The sequence below is a fragment of the Eriocheir sinensis genome, chromosome 40 (genome assembly GCF_024679095.1).
Source record: "Eriocheir sinensis breed Jianghai 21 chromosome 40, ASM2467909v1, whole genome shotgun sequence".
NCBI lineage: Eukaryota > Metazoa > Arthropoda > Malacostraca > Decapoda > Varunidae > Eriocheir > Eriocheir sinensis.
The window spans coordinates 7,470,728-7,492,519 of NC_066548.1; the positions used below are offsets into that span (position 1 = coordinate 7,470,728).

Below are 21,792 nucleotides of genomic sequence, written 5' to 3' on the forward strand. Positions count from 1 at the left end.
TCATTAAATAGTCTATGCCAAGATCTAACCACAGCCACCTCAGGCAACGAACCAGGAGAGCAGTCCCTCCCTATAGACCAGTGGTTCCTAGCGAGGGGTCCATGGAAGAATTTCAAGGGGTCCATAGAGATTCTAATTATTTTCAACTTTATTATACTGGAATTAGAAGACATGTGGCGCGGAATAAAATTCTTACTACACAGTCCATAAAACGGAATGCTTTAATACAAGAATTGGTCTGCATAAGCTAACGGTACCAGGGGTGTCAAGCGCATGGCCCGCGTGAGAAATTTGGCTCTATTTGGTATTGTCATGAGTGGCCCGCTGAACCTATTTCGTACGTTGTAGGGGTCAACAGGTGAAAAAGTGACGGGAAAAAGGAGAACGGGACAAAAAAGGTCGGGGACCACTGCTACGGACGATGTGCTAGGAAGAGCATAGTCGCCCTCTTGCTGGTGACTGATACGGGCAAGGATTCTAGAGTACTTCGCTAGACTCCTTGGTTACTGTTAGCATAGAAATAGCATATAGAATCACAAATAACATGTCAATATCAAACCTTTGTCTCTTAGCATTCAGATAACAAGACTTTATGCCTCTAAAACCTCCCTAAGCATTATTAGCACCAAACTCAGGACGAGAGATGGACCCTGGATATGTGTTTTGGTGTATAACCCTTGATCAGTTATAAAGTGATGAATTGATTATATATATATATATATATATATATATATATATATATATATATATATATATATATATATATATATATATATATATATATGTGGGCGCGGGGGTGTGTGTGTGTGTGTGTGTGTGTGTGTGTGTGTGTGTGTGTGTGTGTGTGTGTGTGTGTGTGTGTGTGTGTGTGTGTGTGTGTGTGTGTGTGTGTGTGTGTGTGTGTGTGTGTGCTTATCTGTTTGTCTCTCGTGTAGCTCGATATCAATTAAATGAGGTCACGAAGCTGTATGTGTTTGTTGCTCCCAGTACAATGATTGCGTAATGGACGAGCGGTGTTGCGGCGGTCAGCATCCAAAATAGATACGGTTGTGGACATACGCTATAGCTGGGTGTGGCCTCTGTGGTTATCTCCGTACAGACAGGCTGCTCTTAAGACTCTTCATAATATATTAGAGGATCTTGGAACCATCACAACTCGATGCAGTACCTACCCAGATACAGCGTCAGTAGTAGTAGTAGTAGTAGTAGTAGTAGCAGTAGTAGTAGTAGTAGTAGTAGTAGTAGTAGTAGTAGTAGTAGTAGTAGTAGTAGTGGTGGTGGTAGTTGTAGTAAGTCAAACATCTGTATCCTCTGTATCCCTCATACCTGTGTTTTCCAACTCATCTATAGGCCTCACACACCTGCATCCTGTATCTTAACCCCCCAGCCGCACCCCCCACCCCTAAACTTTTCTATAAATACACGTGAACCGTTGGGGCGAGTTAGTTTGTTCTTCGCCGCCAAGCATTTACCAACACACACCATCCTACAAGGAGCCGCCACGATGCGCTGGTCTCATCTGGCGTTCCTAGTTCTGCTGATTCCTCTGCTGCTGCCTTGGGACACCACTTCAGTATACAGTGTGTGTGGGTGGAAGACTGGACGCCATCATATCCTTCGACGAAACCCTGCTTATTGGCGCCCTCGCCGCCTTGGTGAGAAGAAGGTGACTGACTCAAGCTGTGTAGAACTCGCTCTTTTTATTCAGAAGCGGTCAAACCTAGAAAGTAGCATGACAGCCATCAGCACACACTAGACAGACTCGGTACAGAGTAGTCATCACTATTGTCACAAAACGAATAACCAACTCAAAGGTCATTTCGTGTACACTACAGACCAAATTGATACCTACACTTAGACGGGACAGTCAACTCTCCCGATATCCGAGCTGCACTCGTAGGTGGAGACGTGTGGCTCTGAGGTGTGGCCCTTGACACTGTTGTTCTGCTTCTGTCCTTTCACCTAGCCAGAGGAGGACCTCATGCAGGCACCCCAGTAGGCATTCTTATCTCTCCTTTACTGCTGCGTCGACAACTTGGGCGTACAAACGTCTGCCCCGGCCTGGCATCTGCCCACCACCATGCGCGTGTCTGAATGGGCAGAGACGGTGAGACTAGGCTCTGAGACAGCTAATCTGACCTGAATCAGAGGCCCTGGAAGGGAAGGGGATGCAATGGCTTAAACAACTACGGTACCAAGTATATAATAAGCGACTGTGGAGAGAAGGAGGGGGTATCAAATAAGTTAATGGTCACAGTTACGGTTATTCATTAAGAATTAAGACTAAGCATAGGAACGAGGGAATGGATGAGTACATTCTCACGCACTTCTGAACGGCCTAAGGGGGGGGGAGGGGGGAAGGGTACATGAAAAATACGTATTAGAAATGATTATATTGTCTCATCCTGCTCAATCTCTTAACATTAGGGTAGCATACATGGTTTAGCTATAACAGCCTTTCATTTCCTGGCATTACAGGGTCGAATGGGCTCGCCCATTACAAACCGCAGACCATGTCTGGTACGAGATGCGAGTGGCGAGTGGCGCGAGGATGCAAAATGTCGAGCGAGGAAACGCAGGCTCTGGCACCGACGAGGCTCCAAAAACGACTAGCCACACCCACGACCACTACGTCCAGCCACACCTCATTTACGACCACCAATGCCAGCCACACCATCACCACGACTACCGAGTCCAGCCACCACGAACAGCCAAGGACTGGCTGGACAGTAGTGGTGGGCATAATCGATTATATTGATTACAGGGAAGAAATTTCTGTAATCGATTATAATTCAATTACCAAACGATTACTTGACAATTATTAAGTCACGAGTTTGTGAATTCAATTTTGATTTTTGTAAAATAAAGTTTCAGGTATTATTCTTTTTCATTTTTTCCCGGGTAAAATATGGGAGGAAAGACAGAAAAAAAAGTATGCAAATCTTGAGCGAGCGTCAAGAAACAGGAACTTGAGGATGATGAGAGTGATGAGAGAGAGAGAGAGAGAGAGAGAGAGAGAGAGAGAGAGACAGAGAGAGAGAGAGAGAGAGAGACCACCACATAAAATATATAGATATATATATATATATATATATATATATATATATATATATATATATATATATATATATATATATATATATATATATATATATATATATATATATATATATATATATATATATATACTGACCACAAAGGTAATCGAAATAATCGATTACTTAAAAACTCGAGTATCGCCCATCACTAGTTACAGGTAACCCGATGGGGGTTGAGCAATAAGTGTCGGAGATTGAACACTCAAGAGCTTCCATATTTTACTAAAGTTTCTTCATACTTTATTCAACCTGAGGTGGAATAGAGTATGTCACTTCTTTTAATTCTGTGCTTCCAAAATAGAGTCTTTGTATGGCAGTGATGCCAATCATAACGGGTGAGGGGTTGCTCGGCCAGTGGGGGACACGTGAAAGCCGCAGAGTGAGAGCCTGAGAGTTGCCAGATCGTGGAGTGTGTTCCCGCCCAATCCCATCCCAAAAGCCGCCCAAAACCCGCGACCTCGGTCTAAAAAACAGCCCCCAAACAGTCCAAAACTAGAATGATCAGATGTTTGTATGTATGATGCTCAAGACGACTGGCAAAGTTGTAACATAAAGGAAAAAAAAATATTTGACAAGACTAATGTACTTATATTAACATACACGATGTAAATGTCGGTATATGATGTAAAAACCTACTTAATGTAAACCCTTTCTCTCTCTCTCTCTCTCTCTCTCTCTCTCTCTCTCTCTCTCTCTCTCTCTCTCTCTCTCTCTCTCTCTCTCTCTCTCTCTCTCTCTCTTCTCCACTCCTCTCCCCCTCTCTCTTCCCCTTCTTCTCTCTTTAGATCCTCAGCCCCAAAATCCGCAAGTTCAAGTAGCAACAGCCCCAAAACACCAATCCGCGACTATCGTCTTTTCCACGCCAACTTTAACTAAAAAAGACGGGCGGGTAAACCGCGGATCTGGCAATCCTGTCAGCCTGAGAGGCAGCTGGAGACTCCTCTTGGGCTCCTTGGGCGGGAGGGAGGGCGGGCCGAGTTGCCAGGACCCACCCACCATTTACTTTTACGCGTTTCCCTTCCTCACACCTCATTGAATGGTGACCAAACATATTATGATAACCACCAAGACTTTAAATCTTTGCCAAATGAGTACAATGCAGCCTCCACAAAACCAGTAAGGTGTGAATAACCAAGCTTATGGGAATGGAGCAATTGGTGGCGGGCTGGGGCGGGCCGATAAAAAGTGCGGGAAGAGCAAACTGAAGCCATTGCTCATAGGGATCCCTCGAAGTCCTTATCGGCTCTTCTAAGTGTTACGACGCTTCCCCCACAACCGACAACATGGTAAGTACTCCCGAGGTGCATTTAACTCTTATTCCTCCCTCTTCGACCTTCACCTGTTTACCTGTCGATCGATACTAATTAGTTTATCTATAGAGATGCATGCATGTTCCGCGTTAGACCTGAAGAAACAATAAAGGTAAGTGCTCCCAAAGTGCATTTAGTCCTTATTCTCAGCCTTAGTCCCCCTCTACCTTCACCTGTCCACCTGTCGATCGATATTAATTGGTTTACCTGAGAAGTTGATATTCCGTAAAAGATCTGAAGGAAAAATGAGATGCTGTGATCGTGTCTGTGGATCGAGTGGTGTGAGCGGATATGTAGTAGGCAAAGTTGGGGGCACATGTTACACTTGCGCGTGGCCTCAGTGCTCACCTCCGTACATTAGCCTTTGAGATAGTGATGTTGAGATTGAAAGCAGGGAGTGTAGCGTTTGGTAGGCAGTGAGTTGGTTGTTTATGAGGTGGCAATGTAACTAAAATAAGGTCCACATCTGACAAGGGTTTCCGTTTAGTGGTTGTGTTAGTGTTTTCATGGGTATGGTTTTATGAGCCTAGTGATGGAGTGACAAGGTTTCTGCACCATGAATGTAAAAACAGAACCCGAAAGTTGGAGAGTTTCGTTTAGTCGGCGCAACATCTGTGGTCATATGCCGGAGAGAGACAGGAGGGGGAAGGAATCATAAGAGACACAACCCCCGATTAATACCTGGTACCCATTCACTGCTGGGTGGACAGGGGCGTAGGGTATCGGAAAAGCCGCCCATTTTCTTCCACTCCGCCCGGGAATCGAACCCGGGCTCTCTTGGTTGTGAGCCGAGTCTGCTAACCACTGCACCACGAAGCCCCCGACAGAGCCCGATTAACCTTTGGAAATAGTTGTGAGAGCCCAAAGCGTCTGAAAATAAACTAAAGGGTGAAATTACTAAGTGTACTCTACTATATAACCAATGAGTGGATGATAAACAGTAGTAATGGAGATGGATTCAGACTGCCATGCTGACTGACTGCGGGCTGACGCGAGCATAGCAGAAGCAGCAGTGAGGCGATGCCGTGCACAATATCATTAGTGAAACTGTTAATATTAATTGTATCGGCAGCCAATACTCATAATTACTGCCATTATTTCAATACGAGCTTCTGTTACAATGACCTATATAGCCAAAGTGCTTTAATAATATAATCCCCTCTCTCTCTCTCTCTCTCTCTCTCTCTCTCTCTCTGTGGGGCAGTTTCAGCGCTCTCTCGTAACCCTAACAAAGAAGGGATTTGCTCTCTCTCTCTCTCTCTCTCTCTCTCTCTCTCTCTCTCTCTCTCTCTCTCTCTCTCTCTCTCTCTCTCGTATCAATAACACCTAACAGCCTACTTGTGTGACGTCATAATCGCGGTATTATCCTCATCTCCCTCTTTCACACATCCCTTCCTCACCCCCCTTGGTAGGATTAACACACATATCTCTTCTCGCTCCTCCCCAATCGCCGGATATACCCAGGACTAATATCTGGTTGTCTATCTCTTTCTACTTCCCTCCTCTCCTTCCTTCCCATTTCTCTGCCACCTTCATTAGTTTTCTGCCACTTTTGCCTGTCTTAACTGCCTCTCTAATAGCCTACTCTTCATCTGCTCGACTGTCCTCAAAATATAGCTCCGTTTTCTTTCAGTGTTGTTCTCTACTCACAAGCTTCCTCCCTCCCTCTCGTCTCTTCTTTCTCTCCCCTTCTCTGCCCTCAAAATGCAGCTTCCTTTCCTTTTAATATTGTTCTCTATTCTCTCAAGCTTTCCTCTCTCGGTTTTTGCTTTCTCTCCTCTTCTCTGCTCTCAAAATACATCTCGTTACCTTTCAGTTCTGTTCTCTATTCGCAAGCTTTCCTTTTGTTTTTTTGCTTTCTCTCCTCTTCACTGCTCTCAAAACACAACTCGTTAGGTACCTTTCAGTTCTGTTCTCTATTCACAAGCTTTCCTCTTGTTTTTTTGCTTTCTCTCCTCTTCACTGCTCTCAAAACACAACTCGTTAGGTACCTTTCAGTTCTGTTCTCTCTTCGCAAGCTTTCCACTCCTGTCTTTATGGTTCTCTCCCCTTCAACGCTCTCAGAACACAGATTACTTTCCTTTCCCTATTGTTCTCATCTTGCAAGCTTCCCTCTCTCCCCTGGTCTTCACTTTCTCTCCCCTTCACGTGTCATCTCTCAACGTGCTTTCAATCGGTGTGTCAAGTTCCCCACATCTGACAACACGATTCCCTTCATTAATTAACCCGGATAACTGATTAACCTGATTCACTTACTCTCCATGCCTGAGCCTTCGAGGAATCAAGTTGGCGACAGGGATGATTCAATACGACCCTTGGGGGACTCCAAACCACTGACTCAGAGGGGGTGTCATGTTAGTCCAACGAGGCAGCTTTAGTCTGGTAATTGAAAGGCAGTGATATTAGCGTCTGGGTGAGTCATGTGGGGGAGGAGGAGTGGTGGTGGTGGTGGTGAAGGGAAGGTTAAGGGACGAGCAGGAGAGGATGTGGGAAGGATAGTAGAGGGCAAGGAGAGGGAAGAGCTGAATTGAGGATGAAATTTAAGATGTTGGTGAGGAGGAGAGAGGAAGGAGCTTGGGGTATCGAGCGCGCAGAGGCTGAGGACACAGAACTAATATGCTTATTTCACACATAATCATACGACCGAGAATCTGTAAGACGCTTATGGACTATATAGCGGGAGAGAAGAGGGTGAGGAGCATGTAGAAGGGAGCCATTTTCAGCTTCTTTCAGTTCTGTTACCGTTAGTAGTGTGTGTTCTTGCTTTCTTCCGTTACGAGGAGAGAGAAGAGGGGACATATAGAAAGATGGGAGAGTCATTTTCAGCTACTTTCAGTTCTTGTACCGGTAGTAAAGTGCATTCTTGGCTTCTTCCATTAGTAATTGTAACATCTGCATCGTTCTTGTACGCTCCTCGAAGTATGAAGCGAACTGCATTAGCTCTCTCTATGCGGAAACAGACAGATAATATGTTCGAGTAATTTTCAGCTTCTCTCTGTTACTGTACCGGTATTAGAGTGCATTCCTGGCTTCTTCCTCTAGTATTTGATCAATCTGTATCCTTCTTGAACACCCTTTGAAGTCCTGGGCACACTGTATAAGACTTTCTTCATGCGGAACCAATCAGAGGAAAAAGTTCTTGTACCGGCAGTGGAGGGTATTTTGGGCTTCTTTCTGTAGTATGTGATCAGTCTGCATCCTTCTTGTACGCCCTTTGAAGTCTGAGGCGTACTTCAATGGCTCTCTTCACGCGGAACCAATCAGAGGAGAGAGTTTTTGTACCGGCAGTGGAGGGTATTCTTGGCTTCTTCTTTTAGTATTTCTTCCATCTGCATCCTTCTTGTACGCCCTTCGAAATCTGAGGCACATAGCAATGGCTTTTCATGCTGAACCGTGGCACACAACACTGGCTCTCTTCATGTGGAACCAGACAGAGAGTAAGTTCAGGCACTTCAGAAGGAAACTCTTATCCTTTCCACATCGGCTCAGTCAGGCGGGCTGCATCAGGTCTCGCGGGGCTGCATACATTAGCAGACTCCCTACCGAAGCCACGTCACCGGCTGAGTGCCAGACACGCCCCCTCGAGGTCGTAACAATGCCGGGATAGGGAGGCACTAAGGCTCGCCCGTCGCCTCACCTCACGCGCCTTCACTCATGACTCACGAAATGGCTGAACCTCGGGGATTACTAACGGATACGTGTTTATTTATCGAGATACTTACCAAGACTTTACCAACCACTATCACTGCTGTATGGTCTTCTGCGTCGCTTAGTCGTTTAAGGTTTCTTACTAACTACACGAATTTTATCTACTGTACGAGTTGTTTCATTAAGGTCGCATTAATTTTCTCTTCCCTTTCCTTCTCTGTCTTTCGAAATAAAACTTTCAAATCATAGTTCCGTTGTACGTTTTCATATAATCTACACGAATGTCATCTTTTTCTTTCATTAATCATCTAGAAACACGAGTTATGGCACGATTTGCTTATTACGGCCGCATGTCTCATTTCTACTTAATCTTTCGAAAAACAGAAAAATCTTCCAAATCATAGTTTCGTTATACGTTTTTCATATCTAGTACACGGGTTTCATATTTTTCTTTCATTCATCAACTTGAAACACGAGTTGTCAGGACGCGATTTTCTTATTGTGGCCGCATTTCTCATTTCTACTCAATCCTTCGAAAAAACAACTTCCAAATCATAGTTCCGTTGTTACGTTTTCATAATAACTACACGAGTTTCATATTTGTATTTCATTTATTAATCTGAGGGGCGAGTTTTCCTCCTGTGATTTGCTAATGGTCGCATTTCTCTTCCCCTTCAGTCTTTCAGGAGTAAACTTAAATGTCATACTTTCACGTCGTTTCCATGATATTACTTACAGCAGTGACATCGCTGTGGGTTCACTGCTTACAGGAATTTCATCTATATTCTCTCTATCAACTTGAGGTAATCTGCATACGATTACATTTCCCTTGCCTTTTCTACTTCAGTCTTCCAGAAAAAAAAAAAAACTTATAAATCACAGTTTTCCTTCATTTCCTGCTGGTGGAGGCGAGGGTGGATAAGTAACAAACGGGCTAGCGCTGTTCCTGAAGGCGGTGGTGAGGAGGGAGGGGTCGGCAGGAAGATGATGGACTGACAGTGGTAATAACTCTAGTGGTGGTGGTGGTGGTGGTGGAGGTGGTGGTGGTGGTGGTGGAGGTGGTGGTGGTGGTGGTGGAGGTGGAGGAGAGCTTCGCGTTATGGTGTTGAGGATGGGTGGGGATGTGATGGGGGTGGGGGTGGGGGTCCTTCTGGTTTTGGAAGTGTGGTGAGGGTAGGGGGGGAGGTGCTGGTAGTTATGGCGATGGGGAAGGTAATAGAGATGATGTTTATGGCTGGTGAGGTGGTGGTGGCGGTGGTGGTAGTGGAGATGATGATTGTGGTGGTGGCGGTGGTGGTGGTGGTGGTGACTCAAGAACCGGTCACTAATAACCTCTTGACCACTTGTGTCCAGTGACCGGGCGTGTCTGTGAGAAGGGGGGGAAGGGACACGAATCTCTTTGCAATGACTGAATCTTTCTAATGGAGTGACAGACAGACAGACAGACAGAGACAGACACACGAACATACAGAGATACAGATGCAATATAGAAAGACTCATTAGCGATACTAGAGGAGTGCAAGATGAAGTAAACTGTCCATTACTAAACGTCTTTACTCCTTTTGCTATGAAACTGGACGCTGATGGCTCGGGGGTGGGCGTGGGGTTAGCGGGCACGAGTGAGGAGTGAGCCAGCAGGTGGGGGTGGGGGTAGGGGGTTGCAGCGGACGAAGGGCGGGAGGGCGGGAAGAAAGAAAGGTAGTGAGGGCCAGAGATGAGGAGGCGGGGATGTGGTAAACGCCGGCCGGTCTTGTTTATCCCTTGAGCCGCCCGACTGGCAACACTGCGCCTCGACCACACCCCGCCAGCCAGCCCGCCTCTACCTGTTCCCAGCCTCGATACTTCTGGAGAAACTAAACGACAGACAAGCAGAGAGAAAATACGAAAAAATGACTTCAGGTTCACATGTATAAGTTAATGTTAAGGGATGAATGAGATAACCCAAGAAATAAGCTCTGCACTCAAACATGGAAGAGACATAAGGACGAAATCTGACTCACAACACAGCAACAAACGTAAAGAACAAACGCTAAGTAACAGACGTAAGAAAAGAAGGGACATGCTGGTTAAATATATACTAGTTGGAGAGATGAATAATGTTAAAACTCAAGAACATAGACAGAAACGAATACGAACAAGCGAGATATAAGTAGACAACCTATAGCTTACAGATCAACAAGAAGAATAAACAAAAAATCACGTGAAATATATACAAGAAAGGAATAGTGTACATGTGGAGAAGGCAACGAATATAACAACCCAATAAATAACGACTGACTTCCGTAACGAATTCACGCAGAAAGAGTATTTTAAGACAGTCTTCACAACTCACGACTCGGCAACAACACGCAAAAACAAACAAACAAACAAACCATAAGAAAGTCAAACCATCTGCATTTATACATAGCTGGAAAGATAAAAAAATAACAGGATAACAACAACAACAAAAACAGCTTTCCCTAACCAAATTTGACCTTGCTTTTGGCCACCTCTTCTGGTTCTTTTATGGGAGCAGCGATTAGCGGGCTTTTTTTTTATTATTGTTTTTTTTTTCTGTGCCCTTGAGCTGCCTCCTTTGCTGTAAAAAAAAAAAAAAAAAAAAACCCCACGACACACAATAGTTACAACCTTAAGCTCACAACACGGCAACAACACGTAGCAAAAAATATATGTAAAGAAAAAAAAAAACTCCAGGCTCGAGCTCCTTCAGCCTTCACGCCGAGAGATGACAGGAAATGGCGGTAATGGCCCCACATCACAAGGGGGGGCGGCGAGGGGGGCGAGGCAAACACCGGGGAGTGAAGCCAAACACTGCCGGGGGCGGGGAAGTGACGGCGGAAGTGACGGGGATGGCCAGTGGCTATAACGAGTGGCCGGGGGGGTTGGGGGGGGGGGGGGGGGAAGACGGTATACAATGCTACCTCCATGGACTGAACAGGTGCGATGGGGGGGGGGGGACGGGGAGGAGGAGGGACATGTAGGAGCAGGAAGGAAGGTTGTGAGGGAATGAGATGATTGTTGAGGAGGACGAGGAGGATTTCTTGCTGCAGTTTTTGGACGGGGGACTGCACGATTTTTGTTCACGTTAGGATTAGAAAAAGGTAGATGATGATGATGATGATGAGGAGGAGGAGGAAGAGGAGGAACACACAGGAGCAGGAAGGAAGGTTGTGAGGGAATGAGATGATTGAGGAAGAGAACGAGGAGGATTTCTTGCTGCAGTTTTTGGAGGGTAGACTACAGGATTTTTATTCAGGTTAGGATTAGAAAAGGTAGAAGAGGAGGTGGAGAGGAGGAGGAGGGGGAAGAGGAGGGACACACGGGAACACGAAGGAAGATTGTGAAGGAATGGCAGGACTGAGAAGGAGGATTTCTAAGTGTAGTTTCTGGAGGATGAACCGAAAGATATTTGTCCAGGTTATGCAAAGGAAAGGTAGAGGAAGAGGAGGAGGATGAAAATGGACGCGCAGGAGGAAGACGGAAGTTGCTAAGGGGATGAGAAGTGGGGGCCATTCTTACTGCAATCTAGGAGGGTGAAATGATAACACTCCTTCACATAATAGCAAGCGAAGATACGTAGACGAGGAGGGAAAGGAGGGACACATGGGAACAGGATGAAGGCAGTTGGCGCCGGCGAAGAAATAAGCAAATGATACAATATTTTTGCTGCAATCTTGGGAGTGTGAAGTGCAGATAGGATACCAAGTTCACATTAAAATTTGAGACGGCAACACGTAATCAGCCACCCTCATCAACCAACCCTGTCTGATGCATGAGCGGGTGGTAGGACTTCTTAGGAGGGCAATCTTAGGAGGGCAATCTTAGGAGAGCAATCTTAGGAGGGCAATCTTAGGAGGGCAATCTTAGGAGGGCAATCTTAGGAGGGTAATCTTAGGAGGGTAATCTTAGGAGGGTAATCTTAGGAGGGCAATCTAAGGAGGGCATTCTTAGGAGGGCAATCTTAGGAGGGCAATCTTAGGAGGGCAATCTAAGGAGGGCATTCTTAGGAGGGCAATCTTAGGAGGGCAATCTTAGGAGGGCAACCTTAGGAGGGCAATCTTAGGAGGGCAATCTTAGGAGGGCAATCTTAGGAGGGCAATCTTAGGAGGGCAATCTTAGGAGGGCAATCTTAGGAGGGCAATCTTAGGAGGGCAATCTTAGGAGGGCAATCTTAGGAGGGCAATCTTAGGAGGGTAATCTTAGGAGGGCAACCTTAGGAGGGCAATCTTAGGAGGGCAATCTTAGGAGGGCAATCTAAGGAGGGCAATCTTAGGAGGGCAATCTTAGGAGGGCAATCTTAGGAGGGCAATCTAAGGAGGGCAATCTTAGGAGGGCAATCTAAGGAGGGCAATCTTAGGAGGGCAATCTTAGGAGGGCAATCTTAGGAGGGCAATCTAAGGAGGGCAATCTAAGGAGGGCAATCTTAGGAGGGCAATCTAAGGAGGGCAATCTTAGGAGGGCAATCTAAGGAGGGCAATCTAAGGAGGGCAATCTAAGGAGGGCAATCTTAGGAGGGCAATCTAAGGAGGGCAATCTAAGGAGGGCAATCTAAGGAGGGCAATCTTAGGAGGGCAATCTTAGGAGGGCAATCTAAGGAGGGCAATCTAAGGAGGGCAATCTTAGGAGGGCAATCTTAGGAGGGCAATCTAAGGAGGGCAATCTTAGGAGGGCAATCTTAGGAGGGCAATCTTAGGAGGGCAATCTAAGGAGGGCAATCTTAGGAGGGCAATCTTAGGAGGGCAATCTAAGGAGGGCAATCTTAGGAGGGCAATCTTAGGAGGGCAATCTTAGGAGGGCAATCTTAGGAGGACACTCTTAGGAGGGCAATCTTAGGAGGGCAATCTTAGGAGGGCAATCTTAGGAGGGCAATCTTAGGAGGGCAATCTTAGGAGGGCAATCTTAGGAGGGCAATCTTAGGAGGGCAATCTTAGGAGGGCAATCTTAGGAGGGCAATCTTAGGAGGGCAATCTTAGGAGGGCAATCTTAGGAGGACACTCTTAGGAGGGCAATCTTAGGAGGGCAATCTTAGGAGGACACTCTTAGGAGGGCAATCTTAGGAGGGCAATCTTAGGAGGGCAATCTTAGGAGGGCAATCTTAGGAGGGCAATCTTAGGAGGGCAATCTTAGGAGGGCAATCTTAGGAGGGCAATCTTAGGAGGGCAATCTTAGGAGGGCAATCTTAGGAGGACAATCTTAGGAGGGCAATCTTAGGAGGGCAATCTTAGGAGGGCAATCTTAGGAGGGCAATCTTAGGAGGGCAATCTTAGGAGGGCAATCTTAGGAGGGCAATCTTAGGAGGGCAATCTTAGGAGTGCAATCTTAGGAGGGCAATCTTAGGAGGGCAATCTTAGGAGGGCAATCTTAGGAGGACACTCTTAGGAGGGCAATCTTAGGAGGGCAATCTTAGGAGGGCAATCTTAGGAGGGCAATCTTAGGAGGACAATCTTAGGAGGGCAATCTTAGGAGGGCAATCTTAGGAGGTCAATCTTATGAGGACAATATTAGCAGGGCAATCTTAGGAGGGCAATCTTAGGAGGGCAATCTTAGGAGGGCAATCTTAGGAGGGCAATCTTAGGAGGGCAATCTTAGGAGGGCAATCTTAGGAGGGCAATCTAAGGAGGGCATTTTTAGGAGGGCATTTTTAGGAGGGCATTTTTAGGAGGGCAATCTTAGGAGGGCAATCTTAGGAGGGCACAGCAAGCAGGATCCCAGTTCACATTAAAATTCAGGAAGGCAATACGTTATCACCACCCTCGTCAACCACGCCTATCTGTCTGTCTGGTGCATGAATCGTGAGAAATGTTCCAGCAGCAGGGAGGAGCTCGACAAGGCTAACTGCTGCCGCTCAACACGCAACCACACCTTTCTGCCTGCTTTCCCCTGCACTCCACCTCCGTCTTTCCCAGAATCCATCCACAGCCTCGATATACGTGTCTCGCCTACTGGTTTTGTGTATCACTAGGCTTTGGGGAACTGTGCTTGTCTTCCCGTCTATAGATTCAGGCTTTTCCGGAATCTAAACGTGTCTCGACTGCTGGTTCTATATATTGCTTGGTTTATATTTTCTGCTTTTTCTCTCGTCTATAGATCTAGCACGACCTTATATTAGTTTCGGCTGCTGTGGTTCTATATATCTCTAGGCTGGGAAACTGAGGCCTTTTTCCCGTCCATAGATCTAGCCTTTCCCGAACACTAATCACACGACATTAGATTAGTTTCGGCTGCTGTGGTTCTATAATCTCTAGGCTTGGGAACTGCGCCCTTTTCCCGTCTATAGATTCAGCCTTTCCCAAACGCTAATCACACGACCTTATATTAGTTTCGGATGCTGTGGTTCTATATGTCTCTAGGCTTGGGAACTGCGCCCTTTTCCCGTCTATAGATTCAGCCTTTCCCGAACGCTAATCACACGACCTTAGATTAGTTTCGGCTGCTGTGGTTCTATATATCTCTAGGCTTGGGAACTGCGCCCTTTTCCCGTCTATAGATTCAGCCTTTCCCGAACGCTAACCACACGACCTTATATTAGTTTCGGCTGCTGTGGTTCTATATATCTCTAGGCTTGGGAACTGTGGCCTTTTTCCCGTCCATAGATCTAGCCTTTCCCGAACACTAATCACACGACCTTAGATTAGTTACGACTGCTGGTTCTATATATCTCTAGGCTTGGGAACTGCGCCCTTTTCCCGTCTATAGACTCAGCCTTTCCCGAACGCTAATCACACGACCTTAGATTAGTTTCGACTGCTGGTTCTATATCTCTAGGCTTGGGAACTGCGCCCTTTTCCCGTCTAAAGATTCAGCCTTTCCCGAACGCTAACCTCGACCTCAATATCTATGTCTGGGTTGCTTGCTCTGTATAATATGAATAGGTGTGGGAACTAGGCTCTTAATATTCGAGACTCGGTTGCTGGCTCTATTTATCACTAGCTTTGTATATGCTCGTCTGTCATATCTATAGATCGAGGTACAGATCCAGCCTTTCCCGGACGCTACCCACGACCTCAATGTTCATGTCTCAGCCGCTTGCTTTGTATAATACGAGTTGTGTATGGGAACCGTGCTTGTAACGTGGTGCTCGTCTTCCTTTCTATATCCAACCTTTCCCAAACGTCAACCACGACCTATATATGCAGGTCTCGGATGCTTGCTCTGTGTAATACGCGTAGGTGTGTATGGGAACTGCGCTTGTGGTGGGCCGAGGCGACAGACAGAGACAGCACGAGGATGTAGCGGCCGTATGACAAGCCTTGAAATCGCAGCCAGAACGGAAGGTTGCATGCGACGACTGGAAATTCCTGACTACCTGACCGAGAAGGGAAGGTTTTTGAAGGTTTCCGAGTGTCTGTTCTTTTCTCTGCTGTAGTTTCTGTCTCCCCTTTTCTTCTCCTTCCTTGGTTTCTAGATGTGTTAGTCTTGAATCCTTTATCTTCTTCCCATCATTGTTTGAGAGTCTGTCTGTTCTCTTCTTCTCTGACAGTTTCCTATCTCCTCTCCTTCTCCTTCCTTGGTTTCTGTATTAGTCTTGAACCCTTTGCCTCCTTTTCCTTATACCTATCACTGTTTAGGAGCCTGTCTGTTCTTATGTCCTCTATAGTTTCCTCTCTCCTCTCTCCTTCAGCTTTCTTAGTTTCTCATGTATTGGTCTTGAATCCTCCTTTGCCTTCTTTTCCTTATACCTATCATCGTTCGAGAGCTTATTTTTCCTCCCGATTCTTTTTTGTTGTAGTTGGATTACTCGAATTTGTTGCTATACCGTTTGTCTTTCCGTTGTGAGTTCGTTTCTACCATGACCGCTGACGCCTCCTCCTTCTTTATTACCTCCTCCCCCTTTTCCTCTTCCTCCTGCTCACCACCACCGCCGCCGCTGTTTCCACCTCCACTTATACTTAGACGCCTCCTCCTCCTCCTCCTCGTCCTCCTCCTCCTCCTCCGTCTCAATGCGTGGGCTCAGTACCGTGACGAATAACCACCACCAGCTTTGCCACCTCCACCAAAAACCGCAAGAACACTTTATGGTTGCCAACACACACACACACACACACACACACACACACACACACACACACACACCGTAAGAGCTCCCGACTACTACTACTACTACTACGACTACTACTACCTCCTCTTCCAGTCCCTCCTATCGTCATCATCATCATCATCAATAGTATCTTCCCTTCCTTATTTGTCTCCGGAGCTTCTTGCGGAACACGATACTTTAGATTATAGATGGACTTTCTTTCTTTTTTTTTTTTTTTTGGCCATACTGGGTCCGAGAAATTTTTATGACCCCTCCCTCCTGTTGTACCGTGGAAGGTTTGCTAGTGGTTTATCTCTCTCTCTCTCTCTCTCTCTCTCTCTCTCTCTCTCTCTCTCTCTCTCTCTCTCTCTCTCTCTCTCTCTCTCTCTCTCATTCTTTTTTCTTTCTTTGTCTCATTCATTCGTTCTTTTTTTTTTCGTTTTCTTTTTTTTTCTCTCTCTCTCTCTCTCTCTCTCTCTCTCTCTCTCTCTCTCTCTCTCTCTCTCTCTCTCTCTCTCTCTCTCTCTCTCTCTCTCCTTAGGCAATATCTTCGCTTTAGCTCATTTCAATAACTCGTATATACACACTCTTCTCATTATCTACAAGTTTACCTTTCACCCTAATTAAAACAAGTTTACGACTGATTAATCGTATCCACCACTACAACATCATTAACAAACAATTACTATATCTATTCCTCAACAATCACGCGGTTCACTGTGTCTGTGTATATGGTCTTTAACTCTTTTCTACGTGTTCTTATTTCTTTTCTTTATTTTTGTCTTGTTTTGCATCACTGGACTTCCTTCCTTCCTCTCTATCCCTCTCTCTCCCTCATTGCCTTCCTCCTCCTCCTCCTCCTCTGACTCACACAATCACCCTTCGTCTCTTACGTGGATTCCCTCCCTCCCTTGTTCCCTCCCTCTCTCCCTCCTTCCCTTACAAACACCTGGGCACTACTATTGGGCTTCTGACACGCCCCCTCACCCCCTACACACGCGCCCTCCTCCATACCTCCAATACGTGAACTCCATCCCCGCCAGCATTCCTTCCTTCCCTATCTATTCTTTCCTTCTACCCTACACACGTATCAATAGATCTTCCTTCTTTTCTTTTATCCTTTTTGTTTCCCTTTTCCTTTTTCTGACCCGTTTTGTCTCTCTTCTTCCTCCTCCACCTCTTCTTGTTCTCGTTCTTGTTCTTCCTCTTCTTTTCCTTCTTTTTTCCTTTTTCCGTTCTTCGTGGTCCTTCAAAATCCTCGTTCTTGTTGTTTTATCCTTATTCTCTTCTATTCTATTCTAATTATTACTCTTCAGCGTCATCATCTTCCTTTCCTTCTTCTGGTTTCTTTCTTCTTCTTCCTCCTCCTCCTCCTCCTCCTCCTCCAGCTCGCTCAGGGGCCTCCGTGAACCCTAAAACTATAAGGACACGAAACTCTAACCTCAGCTTTCACGGTAACTCGGCCAAGGTCTTCGTCGGGTGTTCGCAGGCCCTTTCCCTTATACTTTTTTTCCGTCATCTATACTTTGAGAGATAGATAGATAGACAGATATATAGATAGATAGAGAGAGAGGGGTGGGGGGGTCTGACAGCTGGACGGTCCACACACACACACACCCACACACACACATGCACGAGGAGGGAAGATAAAATGAAAATAGAGCTGCATTGGCTTCTGTAATTTCCTGTGTATGTTGTGAAGGGATGTGAAAAGTGAGGAAGGAGGCGAGGGGAAGAGGAGGAGGGAAGGGAGGGGAGGGGTAAGAGAGGGGAGGGGACAGGAATGGAAGGGTGGGGAAGAGAAGGGAGGGATGTGAAGTTTAGCATAGAAGAGAGCAGGGAAGGGGAAAGAGGAGGAGGGAAGGGGAGAGAGAAGGAGGGAAGGGGAAACAGAAGGAGGGAAGGGGAAATAGAAGGAAGGAAGGGGAAGAAGAGATAAGGGGAAGAAAAAAGAGTAAGAAAAGACGAGGAGAAGAGATGAGAAGAAGAGATAAGAAGAGAAATGCAGGGGAGAGGAAGGAGAAGAGATGAAGGGAAAATAGGAGGGGAAGAAGAGAGTAAGGGAGGAAGAGAAGAAGGGGAAGGAAGGGAAAAAGAAGATTCACGCTGAGAGAGAGAGAGAGAGAGAGAGAGAGAGAGAGAGAGAGAGAGAGAGAGAGAGAGAGAGAGAGAGAGAGAGAGAGAGAGAGAGAGAGAGAGAGAGAGAGAGAGAGAGAGAGAGAGAGAGAGAGAGAGAGAGAGAGAGAGAGAGAGAGAGAGAGAGAGAGAGAGAGAGAGAGAGAGAGAGATATGACGGTGGTGACTCACACCCAAACAATCCCTCCCTTGCTCCATCCTCCTCCTCCTCCACATAAACTTTTTTCCTTCACTCTGGATCTTGATTTTTCTGCTTACGACACACACACACACACACACACACACACACACACACACACACACACACACCATAAGCAGAGGGACAGAAGGGTTGTTAAAAGGCCCTAAACGTGGAGGAGGGAAGAAGGGACGGAGGAGGAGGAGGAGGAGGAGGAGGTTGAGAAATTTGTAAAGAGGAGGAGGAGGAGGAGGAGGAGGAGAAGGAAGAAGAAATTGCGAAATGAATAGAACGTAAAAAAAGTGTTGCTGAGCTTAGAAGATTTGGAACAACTTAAGATTAGTGGGAACGAATGGCTAAGAGGAGGAGGAGGAGGAGGAGGAGGAGGAAGAGGATGATACGGTGAACAGTAAAGGAGGAGGAAGATGAAGAGAGACGAGGAAGAAGGAGGAAGAGGAAATTATGTAAGAGGTGAAGAATGAGGAAAAGGAGGAGGAGGAGGAGGAGGAGGAGGAGGAGGAGGAGAGGACGAAGTATTTACAGTTAATAAGAAAGAAAACAAATGCGGTGAATAAGAAGAAAGAAAAAAATACGAAGAAGAAAGCGGAGGAGGAGGAAAGAAACAGAAGAGGAGGAGAACTGAGGGAGGAGAAGAAGGAGGAGGAGGAGGAGGAGGGGGATCGGAACGGACATAGTTAAGGAAAGAAGAGACATCAAGAGGTGGCTTTGTCCCTGAGTCACATGGGGTCTATAAACGGCTTGCTTGTCTTCGTTCTAGGAGTAAAAAGACACCTTCGTCAGCATCCGTGATCGACACAGATGCTTCCTTGTTCCGCGGGGCTCACGTAGGACTGAAGACGATATATTAACCATGCAGCATTTTCACTCTTTCATCCCTCTGGAACAATCTTCTTTCATCTGTATTTCCTCCTGCCTACGACTTAAACTCCCGAAATTGACCTCTCTTCCGGCCACTTCTCTTGACTCTTGTAGGAGCGGTGAGTAGCGGGCTTTAGGGTAGCAGACGAGAGCAGACTGAGGGAGGCAATATTAGGTTAACAGACGAGAACAGACTAACTAAAGAAGACAAGTTTAAGAGAACAGACTCAGAACAGACTAACTGAGGAAGGCAAGAGGCTGTGTGGCTGACTGGCTGAGTGTCTAGACCAGGGAAGAGTTCGACAAAGGGCACACACACACACACACACACACACACACACCACCTGTTCTCTTTCCACCTCTCGAAGTGTGTATACCATCGAGGAAGGGGTGAGGATGGGGTGAGGTGAGGAAAGACGGAGGGGAAGAGCTGAGGGTGGTGTGAGTTCAGACCGCCTATGCTCGCCTATGCTCTGCGCCTTGCTTGGCTCGGCTGTGCTCGGCTAGTCACGTGTTCTGTTTCCAAGGGCGTGACCGTGACGAGGAGACGTGGCTGATCGTGACATCTCTCTCTCTCTCTCTCTCTCTCTCTCTCTCTCCTTCTTTCTTCCTTTTTCGCTGTTGTTTTCTTCTTTTCCATCATCCCTTACCTCCTCTCCTTTGATCTCTCTCTCTCTCTCTCTCTCTCTCTCTCTCTCTCTCTCTCTCTCTCTCTCTCTCTCTCTCTCTCTCTCTCTCTCTCTCTCTCTCTCTCTCTCTCTCTCTCCCCGTTTTTTCCTTCTTACGTGCCATAAAACCCGTGACACGTTAGAGAGAGAGAGAGAGAGAGAGAGAGAGAGAGAGAGAGAGAGAGAGAGAGAGAGAGAGAGAGAAAGCTTTATGAACCCTCTCCTTCCTTACCTCCCTCCACAGTCTTCCCTTCTTCCCCTCCTCCCCTCCTCCTCCTCCTCCTCCGGCGTATGACTCACACACCACCTCATCGCCCCCCCTCCCCCTCCCCCCCCCTGGGTTCAGAGTACTACCTGCGGGGTTCTAGGGTTCTCCTGAGGCGTCTTTGTTTCATAACACGCCAGTAAGCTAACTCTCTCTCTCTCTCTCTCTCTCTCTCTATTCATGTTCTTTATTTTCCTCTTTGGTTGTTTTTTGCTTAACTTTTCTCTTTTATTTTCGTCTCTATCTCCTATTTTATTGTCTTTTTCTTTTTCCTATTTTCCTTTTGGTTGTTTTTTACTTCCCTTTTCTCTTCTTATTTCATTCTTTTCTTCTTTTTTTATTGTTGGCCCTTTAGCCGTTCTTGTTTTTTTAGGTCTCTCTCTCTCTCTCTCTCTCTCTCTCTCTCTCTCTCTCTCTCTCTCTCTCTCCATAACAATCATCGTCACGGCGTCCATCTTCCCTCGAATTGCATAACAGTTGTTCACCACAGAGTTTCCGCGGTCATTCCTCCTCTCCGCGGCGTCCCTTCTTCCTTCCCTCCAACACGTCTCCTCCTTCCGTCCCTCCCTCCCGCCCTGGCTCCCGTCCGTTCTCTTTCCCTCTCGGCTTTCGGTCACTCACATTCTCCCTCCCTCCCCCTCCTCCTTCTCCTCCTCCTCCGCTTCACTGCCTCCTGTCCTGGTCACCTTCTGTTCCGTCTCCCCTGCAACAGATAACGACGCGGTGTTCACATTCTTCCACCTTCTGTTTATTGTTTCTCCGTTTTCTGTTTCCCGTCCGGCTGAGCTCCCCCACCGAGCCTCAAGAGTAACCCAAGACCCTAAAATTTACCCTAAAAGTTACCCTAAGTTACCTTGATCATGCGTAAAGAAGTGAAGAGGTATCGTGGGCAATGTATCACCTGACTTTCTCTCCTCAAAATAATAATAACAATAATAATAATGACACTATAACTACTTCTACTACAACAAAAGTAACAATGAGAAAGATTACTACTACTTCTACTGCTACCACTCCTCCTCCTACTACTGCTACTACCACTTCCATACACTCAGCAGCCTCGTCAGCGCCTCCGTCAGCAGCAGCAGGTGGTGTGGTGGTGGGGCGTTGGGTTCGTCTGCCGCCAGTTCGGAACCACCCGGCGACCTGCTGCTTCAGGGGAATAACTTGGGTGTTTTTTTTACCCCCCGCTCTCCCTCTGAGTCCAGTGTGCGCCGCTTATGCTTGCTCCTCCTCCTCCTCCTCCTCCTCCTCCTCTTCCTCCTTCTCCTCCTCTACCAGCTGTGACGCGGTGCAGGAGTTACAGGGGAGGGAGAGGGAGGGGGAGAAGGGGAGAGGAAGGGAAGGTGAGAGAGAGAGAGAGAGAGAGAGAGAGAGAGAGAGAGAGAGAGAGAGAGAGAGAGAGAGAGAGAGAGAGAGAGAGAGAGAGAGAGAGAGAGAGAGAGAGAGAGAGAGAGAGAGAGAGAGATATGCAGCTGGAGATTGCTCAGGATTTAACTTCTTATAATCAGCATCAACTTTTTCGTAATTTAATTTTAAGTATACAATCCTTCCGATACCCATTTTCCTCCTTCACACACACACACACACACA

The 21,792-nt window shown here is 46.6% G+C and overlaps 1 protein-coding gene and 1 long non-coding RNA gene across 2 annotated transcripts in view; both read left to right on the forward strand.

The window, feature by feature from the left end:
* Positions 1–830: 830 nt before the first annotated feature.
* LOC127009301 (uncharacterized) lies at positions 831–2,880 on the forward strand. Its single transcript, XR_007761784.1, has 2 exons — positions 831–1,666; positions 2,479–2,880. It is a non-coding gene; the product is annotated as an uncharacterized LOC127009301 (long non-coding RNA).
* A 1,375-nt stretch (positions 2,881–4,255) lies between these two features.
* The window catches only part of LOC127009302 (tubulin alpha-1 chain-like), a 34,608-nt gene continuing 17,071 nt past the window's right edge, over positions 4,256–21,792 (forward strand). Inside the window, exon 1 of the mRNA XM_050882255.1 lies at positions 4,256–4,384. Coding sequence (XP_050738212.1) covers positions 4,382–4,384 — 3 coding nt within the window. The 5' untranslated portion in view covers positions 4,256–4,381. The remainder of the gene's footprint in view (positions 4,385–21,792) is intronic.